This window comes from Pogona vitticeps, chromosome 8 (assembly GCF_051106095.1).
Source record: "Pogona vitticeps strain Pit_001003342236 chromosome 8, PviZW2.1, whole genome shotgun sequence".
Taxonomy (NCBI): Eukaryota; Metazoa; Chordata; class Lepidosauria; order Squamata; family Agamidae; genus Pogona; species Pogona vitticeps.
Window position 1 is genome coordinate 24,423,363 of NC_135790.1, and position 10,672 is coordinate 24,434,034.

General features: G+C 43.5%; 1 protein-coding gene across 1 annotated transcript in view; it reads left to right on the forward strand.

The window, feature by feature from the left end:
* LOC110078254 (uncharacterized) overlaps positions 1-9,862 on the forward strand; it is a 28,308-nt gene extending 18,446 nt beyond the window's left edge. Inside the window, exons 18-22 of the mRNA XM_072979060.2 lie at positions 1,770-1,888; positions 3,275-3,390; positions 5,976-6,105; positions 7,742-7,885; positions 9,110-9,862. Coding sequence (XP_072835161.2) covers positions 1,770-1,888; positions 3,275-3,390; positions 5,976-6,105; positions 7,742-7,885; positions 9,110-9,292 — 692 coding nt within the window. The 3' untranslated portion in view covers positions 9,293-9,862. The remainder of the gene's footprint in view (positions 1-1,769; positions 1,889-3,274; positions 3,391-5,975; positions 6,106-7,741; positions 7,886-9,109) is intronic.
* Positions 9,863-10,672: the final 810 nt, after the last annotated feature.

Genomic DNA, 10,672 nt, shown 5'->3' on the forward strand with positions numbered 1-10,672 from the left:
CAGCCTTTGAGACAGTCTTTTTGATTTCTGCACCTAGTGGGAGAATTTCACCTTACAAAGGACACAGAACCGCTGCAGAGAATGGCCGTCCTGAATACAGATGGGCACGAACCACCGATTCGGCGGTCCTTGCCAGTTCACTTATCTGCCAAACAGGTGTTTAGCACTTCAAAGACCTGCCTCCTCCAGCAGGCGCCCACTCAGGGGCAGCAGACAGAGGAGGCAGGGCAGGGAAGTCAGACTGCTGCCTCCAAGTGGATGCCCACCAAGGGAGGTGGGACTTTGAAGGGCTGAACACCTATTCAGCCTATAAACGAATCACTAAACTGGTGGTTCATGCCCATCTCTAGTCTTTAATGAGCTTCTTCTCTCCCCTCTTTGAAACTTCTGGATCCACTTACGCCACGTTCCTTACCTCTCCATCTAGCAATGTGAAGTGAGCACAGGAGAAAAGCATCCATTGTAACCAAGTAACAACATGAGTAACTCCAAAAGACATTGGCCAAAATCCAGTTGCTTAGTGTAGGGACTGGCCCTACGGAATCAATGGGGATTTGGTGAGTCGCCTTCTCTGCAAGTTCTGTTGATTCAATATGGATCTACTCTGAGACTTACCTTAGCGGTGGAACTTCTGAAGGAAGCCACCAAATCCTCATTGATTCAATGGGCCTACTTTAGAGCCATTTACCCACGCTAAGCAACAAGATTTGTGACATTGTCACTTGGAGCTTACATACCGAAGCCCCCATGTTTTTTAAAACATTGAAATCCTTTAACTGTCGATTCCATGGGCTGAACTAGGGCCCGTCTGCAGGTAGGACACAACACTGTTGAAGGCTTAATTGAACAATGGAAAATCGTGGTGAAATTCTGACAATTATCAACTCAAACGAGACTGTTACACCCTATGATCCGATAGTCTTTCCTCATAGTTAGGTGCAGGGATTTTTATTCTATGCAAGCAGAGGCGGTACTTAGCATTGCACTTCCTTCATTGTGTTACTGTCCTTCCTCCCTTGTTCATTTCCTTGCTTGGGTAACATTGGGCACCGAAAGTATATATTGCTTTTTTGTAGACTTTTTTCAAATCTCTTCCCTGGCTCTAGTTTTGTGCTTGAGTGTTTTTAACTAGGTCTAACAAGAGTGGGAATGTTCCTATTTTTAACATGGTTCAACCCCAAAAAATTTTATCAGGCGCAAAATAGAAGGGATCAAGACAGTTTCAATGCAAATATAAAACACAGGCCGTGCAGAAAGAAGCGCAGTTTTAGAGCAATCCTGTGAGTGTTTTACTCAGTCTAAGTCCCACTAAGCAGAGCTTGCTCCCACTTCTTAGATTGCAGCTAAATTTTCCCTTTTAAAAAAACACACTGGGAAATTAAACACCTCTGTTTAACTGAATCTTTGTTTGCCTGTCTCTTTCTCCCTCTCATTACTGAATGTGACTTTAAAAACATTCAATTAGGGGCCAGATTGTGTCCGTTCTCTGCTTGTCCAGTCTTTGTTAATTCTGCCCCGCGTGGGAAATTTATTTACTTAAAATATTTTTTTACCCCACCTTTCTCGTTAAAAAACGACCCAAGGTGGCTTATACCATTTAAAGACAATATTTGAAGCTAAAAACAGTAAATATACAAATGGTTGCAGGAATGAAAGATGGCAGGTGTAGAAACACCCCATTGGGAGAAATGTGTAAACTCACCGTGTCTCCAGAGTTATAGAACAGATGGAGGGGGGGTCCTTATATATATTCCTTTTTCTCCCCCTAGGCTGTGAGGCGTCTGTCCCTTTAAACAGTGGATTTTGGAAGGAGCTCAATAAAGCGATCGCTGCTCTAGCCGATGCCTTTTTCCAATGCTCCTGGGGATCTGCAGAGGCAACAGAGAGGGTAAATAACTTTCCATTGCTTCCAGGAAAATGCAGGTCCTAAAAATCCGGCTCCAAACCCCCTGGATCTGGCTTGGAACCAGGTTTCTCTTAGGGCTGAGACAGGAAAAGCCCACCATCTACCTGCAACTTGACCACCATTTTTTCATCTTAGGAAGTTTGGATTTCTCGTTTCCAAGCTGCAAAAATGGATGGAGTGGGCAGAGACCATGCTGCCAGGTAGCGGTGAGAAGTTCTTTGGCAAGCCCGCCTCAATCTGAACTTTTCAGACCTCCTGTACCCTTTTCTAGCCAGCATCATGCTGGATAGCGGACTACACCAGTTTTGGGAAGATGGCTTTCTCAGGAGATGTAGCATCATCATGAAACAAGTCAAGTGATGCTTCCTACATTCACTCTAGAACAGGGAACTGTGGGTCTAGAACTGCCATTCTCGGTGGGGGGGGGCTTTAAAACTAATAGATGTATTGTGCATGTGAATGTTGGACTTGGGTAGCATGGAAATGAGGTATCTATGGTTGACTTGATGGTAATGCCAGGCCTTAAAGCCAGCATTGTGACTGGCATTGATTTCACAATAGAAGCTGGGACACACCTGTTTCATTTTTTTATTGTGTATCTGGATCCTGTGTAGAAATGGTGTGTAGGTTAATACAATTTGTCATGTTGAATGGTGTTGCAGAGTTTTGAATTTCTGGTTAAAATTCCTTTTCCCGGGCAGTAGGAAATACAGAGACTCACAGAGAGAGAATAGCTTCAAAATCTCCAGAGTCTCATTCACTGGCATTTAAGGTCTCAATAACTCCCTCTTAGACATTTATAGAAGAAAGATTTTTTTAAATTTTTTTTTACTTGCAGCTGTGAACAGATCAATAGCAAACAATAACACTGGCATCCAACAGACTAAAGAGAGGGAAAGGGACTCTTAGCAAAAAGGCGTGACTCTCTTTGAATACAGAGACAGGAGGGAACAATTGGTTAGTGCTGGGTAGATTGACAGCCACTCCAGCCCAGAAAAGCCCCTCCCAGCCACTCAATACCACAGGGAGCATGCAAGGCTGCAAATAAAACTCCAACAAGTGGTTCATAAGATGTTGAAGAGGGAGGATTCTCAAGGTGGGATATTTTCTTTAGCAGATGTCTCAGATTGAGGAGCTACCAGTTTAAATGCTGAAGATACATTTATCTTTTTTGTCCTTGCTTTGGGTTGTGAATAGGAAACCAAAGACTCAATTGCAAATCAGCGAAATGCAAGATAAACAAACAGTAAAGGGTGGGGGGATGTTAGCAAGATCTTTAGCTCTTTCATATTTTTGATGACTATGTTTTCTGATGAGACCTCCCCCCCAAAAAAATGCTGCTCATTTTTCTATTGATCTTCCTTTCAGAACTCTATGAAAAATTACTCACCCGTTTGTTTAGCTGGCCGGTCGATTTTTGAAGAACTTCTGAGCATTCAGATGTTACCTAATCTGCACTTCCTCGAGAAACTCCTGCCGGAAAGGTATTAGGAATTTTTCTAATTAGATAACTAGCCCAGCCCAACAGGAGTGGCAAATAAATCATTTTCACCTGAGATGCTTGCTGTATATTGTTATATTAGTGCATGTATTGTAATAAGCCTTTTTTTCAGTTATATAACTGGAAAAATTTCCAAAGGGGAAATTAGTATATAACCAAGTTTGCTTTATAGGGTGTCCTCATTCTGTCTTCCTTGCTTTTTACATGGATAAGTAGCCCAGCCCTGTGTGTATTGCTTCTCTTCTTGAAATTTGCTGCCTTTGTGAAACCAAGGCATGCATTTCAAGACCTAAGGTGGCATTTTAAACGTGGCCAAGATTTAAAGAGTTCACTGTCTCCTGATTCCCAACTTTGAGTCAGCCGTTCTGACTCAACTCCCAGGAATCCTGGCCAGCACAGCTAGCGGTGAAGACTTCTGGAACTTTTGAGTCCTAGAACATCTTGGGGACCCAAGAATCCAAGTCAAACCCCCACAGTTCATAAAAAGAAACATCAGAGAAAAAAAGGAGCCAGAGTCTAATATTTTGGCACCCTGTAACCTTCTACTTAGTGTTCTTGCAAGACGAGCTAGAGAGAGAGGGTAAAATCGCCCCATGGGATGTCTTTGATGATGTGACTGTGAAGATTCCCAGTCATCCAGGTGACGTTATCTGGAAGCAGAGTCATAGCAACTACACTTCTTTCTTACTAGGTTGAAATACTCATCCAAGTAGCTTCTTTAGTTTGAAGAGAGTTGGTAAGAGATCCCTGATAGATCTTCCATGCTGGTTTCACTTCCTCCTTGTCTGAATAGGCTGCTTAGATGGACAGAGGACTGGGGGTGAGGGATAATCCCATTTCTGCAGTCCTTCTCCACCCATTGTCCTGGGTCATTAACAGTGGTCTTTCTGATATGTGGTCCTGATATTTCTGGGGAGGGATGAAAGGGCAGCATGATAAATAGGAGACAGATTGTGTCTCAGGCCTCCATCCTTGTTGAGTGAGGGATTTTCTATGTGCACATGTATGGTGTTGGTGATGTGCTGTGTACCAACCCCATCTCTTAGGGTTTTGATATCTCCATATTTGGTGCCTGACTCTAGATGCTTTTGCTGATAGGATTTCAGACACACTGACAGGCCAAGGCCCAGGAAGGAACATTTATAAAGCAGGGATCAAGGGCCACACAAACAGGCACAGAACATAGGTTGCCCAGAGTGAAATCATGTCTTTAAAAGAATGTATGTCTTACATTTCTGAACCAGAAGCTGTGTTTATTTATAATTTATTTGCAAGTACTTATGAGCTGCTTTGCTCCAAGGTTTTCAAACTACTGTGCAACTCTAACAAATCCTACTGTGTGTAAAACACAACAGAATGAGAAGAAAGCAAAATGTATGTTGACTGTGGGGGAGTCAATGGTAGGTTCAACTACAAAAGGTGCTTTGCAAAACAAACAAACAAAAAACGATGGTTTCAACATGTGTTTTTAAAACAGAAAGTGTTTTGGAATTTTGAATTCTGGAGAAGCGGGGGGGGGGGGGAAATCCATGTAGTTGCTGATATGGGCTCCTGGGGTGAAAGAAGAGATCCAGATAACCACAACTGGAAATTTTCTTAGTAATATATATATCATGCCTTGGGGCACAGAATAAAGTTATGAGTAATGGCTCAGATGTCTGGAGCTAAGTAAGAGATTATCAAACTCATTGCAGTAGAGTTAAAAAAGAAAATGATCCAGCCCACACAAATCAGAGTCTGACCTGATCTTGTCTCCTGGTGGCATGTATTGGGGATAATCCACCTGGTTGTTACAGTCTTCATGAAAATATTGCTTCCGATTGGGCAGACTCAGGACAATGGCCAACCTGATTAAGATGTCGCTGGTCTGCTCCTTGTCTGTCTACAGGGGTGGATCAGATTGTCCGTTGGCTCCTCTGCCTGGAATAGGAGCAGTCATAATGCACAGTGGGTGGGTTACCAAGGAGGCGGGCTTATGAAGATGAGTTCCAGAATCTTGTCAATTGGAGCGTCATCTGGTCTCTTTTATTTCTAATCTGGATTAGCTCTGGCACATTTAGCCACTGGTGCTAGTGGTAGGGCTGGCTTTTCCTTCCCCATCTTCCCCTGGATTATTGAGTTTGGGCAGGGCATTTACAAAACAAGGAAGAGTCTTATTCCTTAAATGTATGCATTGATCTTAGGAAACAAAGATATTTATTAGGTGCCATGAACCTGGCCACACTACACTGCCGTGTAAAGTGTGCACTGTACCACTGCTGGACAACATTGGGTTCTTTAGCACATGATGGCTCCTCTTAGAATCATCCGCCACATTTGACTATGCTGCCTAAGGCTGATGGGAGTTGTAGTCAGACTACAAGTTGGAGGGTTGCCCTCTGCCTAACCGTGGTTTAGAAGGTGTGGGTTGTGTCATTTATTGCCAGAATTATCAAATGGAGAATCATCTATGTTGGGTGCAGACAATACACAGAACTTAATGTTGGTTCTTTGAATGCAGACGGGTGTATGGTGAGTTAATAAATCAGAAATTGCCTTTATTTTTTTTATTTTTTAAATTCATCTCAGGTTGCAGCATTACAAAAGCTTCCTCTTGCAAGCTGAGCTTCAGAATGTAGTGGAAAATTCAGGGCAAAGCTGTGAGGAGGTATGTGGCAGTGAGAGAAAGGATCAAGAAGGTGATTCTTCTGAGCTCCAGGTACTTCTTTTAAATTAACCCATATTCTTTACAACTCATTTAATCAAAATCCTCATCTTAGAACTGCAGAGCTGGAAGGGACCCTATAGATCATCAAGTCCAGCCCATCAAGGAGGCACCGTGGGGGAATCAAACTCCGAACCTCTGGCTCTGCAGCCCGATGCCTAAATCACTGAGCTATCTAGCAGTTAAGAGCCCGAAAAACCCGCAACAACTATCTAGCAGTTCATTCATGTTTGCTTCTAGTATTTTTTTTAATAGTAGAGAAGGATGCTGTGAATCTGACTTTATTTCTTACTCACTCAGGCAGGGCTATGCAAAATAAATTGGCCTAGAATGGGAAATGCAAGTTTTAGCTTACAGGCCACAGACCTTTAATGGTGGACCTCCCCGATCCTCCATGCCCGCCCCACTGAATTCATCATGTTATAGGCCTTAAAATGTCTAAACAAGAAATGACTGGCTGGTTTGGGGTGGCAGGGTAGACGGGGCAGCCCCCTCCAAGGTCCAGGAGAGGCCAAAAAGAGCACCAAAAACGGAGGGGAGGGGAGGGAGGGAGGGAGTGGGAAGGAAGGAAGGAAGGAAGGAAGGAAGGAAGGAAGGGAAGACAGCAGTAGGCTCAGGGAAAGGAAGAACAATCAAAATCCTATTTCAGGATGAGCAAATTTCGAGAGTCTACAGGGCAAGGATTTTATTTCCAGTCCATGTCAATTTCACATCTGCTCAGTCACAAGTCCATCGTGTCTTGTTTGGTTGCAAACAGATAACATTTGTGCAAAGATCCATACTTGAATTAGGTGCAATTTCCTCTGAAATACTTAAGTTTGTTCTTCTTTCTTTTGTTTGCTTGTTTGTTTGTTTGTTTTGAGCTTATCACATCACGTTGCTGTGTATGCTGAACGCTATAGTGCTGTTCACCTTAGACAGCGCTACAGGTCTGCTAATACAAATACTACAAATACTACAAACAACAACAGCAGCAGCAGCAACAACAACAACAACAACAACAACAACAACAATAATAATAATAATAATAAATAAATAATAATAAATAATAATAATTAATAATAATAATAATAAGTAGACAGAACCACATTCCCCAGGATTCCTATACAAGGTGTCAGTGCAGATGACAATGACTCCATCGTGAAGACGTGTCTGAATGGTGCTGAATCATTTCTCTGGAATATTCTGCTTTTGAAAAACAAATGCACAGCACACTGGTGTTGGTTTATGCTTCACGGTGTATTATTCTGTTTCATAGAGTATCTGTCACCAGGGTCAGGGAAAGGCTGCTGGAATGACATCATACATTATTATTATTATTTTTTAATGAAGACGTATTTCCAGAGAGACAAGAAGGAAGATGTATATTGGTGTCACCCACATTTCTTCCTGTAACGTGCAATTTGGGCATGATTATGGAGTGACTGAGTGCATGGAGGAGGAGGTGGGGCTCCGATGAACTTAGATGTTGCCTAGAAGAGGACTTTTCAGCAGGTGGAATTATTTGTGGCTTTTAGCTGTGTCATGCAGCCAGCATGGCGATTCTCCCTCTGATGTAATCATTTCAAGATGCACCAGGAACTTAGTCTCCTCTTCCATCTGGCCTCTTCCCTCGCTGCTTCTCCTCCAGGTGAAGATTGCAGAACTAGAACAAATGCTGGACACTTTGAATGAAGACTTCTTCCAGCTCACGGTGCAGATTTGGACAATCCAGAAAGAGGAGGACCAGCTGAATCAGGAGCTCAGAACACAACAGGAGTTGATCTCCTTTGGTGTAGGTGCATTTCATCCCTTCACTGCCTGGGGACAGCCTCGGTATTTGCATTGGGAGTACAGACAAACATACGGGCACAGCATGACCCCGCACAGAGAGAGTGTTGTAACCCCAACTCTTTACAGCAGCACCATGAGGACAGACATTGCATTTCAGAAGACTTGTCCTGTTCAAACTCAGTTCACACTTAATGTGGCCTGTAAGCATGGTTGCTTCCAGGACAACACTTTCTGCAATATGAAACACTGTAAAGTTAAGAAACATGCAGTTGGATACCTGCCTCCATGGGAGATTGGTTCCAAGCTGCCCCCATCCGTAGATGCTGAAAATGTGGATGACAGTGAAAACTATTGTAATAGCAAATGCTATACATCACACAGCTTCTGACTCTAGGAGGTGTGTTTTTGTGTGTTTTGTTTTTAATGGAGGCCTGTTCCCAGAGAGACAGGGAGAACGTTCTAATAACCTCATTTTTAGAAGTATATATTTCTAGGATTTTTCTTTTAATATTTTCATACAGTGGATAAGTGAATCAGTGGATACTCATCTGATGGATATGAGGGCCCTACTGTATATCTAAACACTCTAGACAATGTCTTGTTTTATAGGAGAACTAGAACACAGTAATGGTTTATATGGGATGCCCAATTCCTACTTCTGGTTTAAATGGTCCAGTTTGTGAGTGGGCGAGGTTTTGAAGGAATTGGGATGAGAATAAACCATTCTGGATGTTATTGGACTCCAGCTTCCATCATCGCTGAATAGTGGCCATGATAATAGTTTGAGATCTCTCCTGTCTGAAGGGCCTAAGGTTCTCTACCCCTTCCTGTTTCTAGAAGATAATTTGCACATAATTTGGTCTTAATACAAGATCTATAAAATCCATACAATCCAATACACGGCAATACATTTATCTCTACGAATGATACAATTCATTCCCATAGTCCATGAAAGCAGATACGTATTTTATTGAGCTTAAAAGATAGTACACTGGTACGGTATTGTTTTTTCTTTTTCCCAAAGTTGGTTTGTTTCTAATTGCTAATAGTCATATAATGTTCTTCAACCTTAAGTCTAAGGTAGGAGCTTTACAAAGGAAATCTGGAGGAAAGGAATAGTCATAAAAACTCAAATTCCCCCATTCTCCACTATACCTTACCTATTATTGTAAACTCAGTCACTGCATTCTTCCTTCTGCTTCCCTGCCCCACATTTCCAACACAGCCTTTCCATCATCTTCCTGGGGAGAAACCGCCACCTCTCCCGGAACACCTTGAGTCTTGGGCTGCCAAGAGGGACCAGAGACTCTTGCTAGAGATCAAGAGAAGTGTCACCGCACAAAGGATCGAGGCTGTTGAATCAGAACTGGCTCGTCATCTGAAGATCCAGAGTGTCCACCAGCTCTGACAGCTGAGAAGAGACCACCATGAACTGCATATCAACTAGAAGCGTTCAGTGGACTGTTCATTTGCTGTGGGGAGGGTGTCAGTCCTCTGGTTCAAATGCTTTGCTGACTCTGTTGGGGCTTTAAGTGTGCAGTAGCAGTCAAGAAAGATTGAAGGCAAAACTTGTGACACCCCCCCCCCCCAGAAATGGGGGAGACGCACAGTATCGATGAGGGGAAACAGCATTTTTTGGGGGGGGAGAAAACATTTCAGGGGGAAGTAGGGAGGACTGCTTTACCACTCACATACATTTTTTTTCCAAATTTTTAAAAGATGCCCACGGGAGATCAGCAAGCTTGGCCCGCATCCCAGAACCGTAATTAGCCATTTTGGCACTTGAGACAAGCAGCGCATAATGTGCCCCCGAACTAACTTTGTAATTCATGATGTGAAAATGATACAAGGAGTAATTACAGCCTAGAACACCTTGCCAGCATTTCCCTTCTTCCCCAGGGGGGACGGCGTCACTGTCAGAGCTCCAAAAACAAACCAAGTGTGTGCTTTGTATATTAAAGTGTGTTTAATGTTTATAGTTGAGCGTGCCGTATATATACGAACACACCGGCATTCCGTAATGCAGCTCAGAGGTCTGGTCTGCCAAAGCCCGGGTGGGCATGCCCTGCATCAGGGGAGTCCAGGTCTTTCCATGATCCAGTTAGACTAGCCCCGTGTCTGAATGTCATTGCCTCTTCAAGGTCCAGACAAAATGCCTTGTCTACTGACCACTGAGCAGGCCTGCTTTCCTCTGCCTCTGGTGGGCCTTCTGTCCTGAAAACCTTTCTTCTGCTCCCTCTGTAATGGAACTGCTGGGGCCTGCTTATATCTTTCTCCCAGGTAAGGGAAAACTCCAGTGGTCTCATCTACTTATTGTTCAGCCTACCCTCAATTGGTGGTTTACCCCAGAAATCCCGGCTTATCATTGTCATGTTGTACGGCCGTAGATCAGGCTGCGGTGGCATTTTTAGGAGCCCTACCCTAGTTATGGCCCTCCAGCAGCTGCAGAGTTCTTCCATGTGGGCAGTGCTCACACCCTTGGTGTGTGGTGAGCAGTCACTTGACCCAAGGCCCCACATCATCTCGCATGCAAGTCCAGCGTGAGTTGAGACGGCGCGTTCCCACAAATTCCTGACGTGTCCCAGTTTCAAATGGAGATCGATGGAGGGAACCTGAAAATGTTGTGCGATCTGTGCATGCCCTCACAAAAACAGGTGAATACATGCAGCTTGGAATGAACATCTGCATGAGAAGGAAAGCACGAGAAACTAATGTATGGAATGCATGCGTACATGCATGCACACACATTTGGGAAATGCAACCATTTTTCCAGTAGAACAAGACGGTA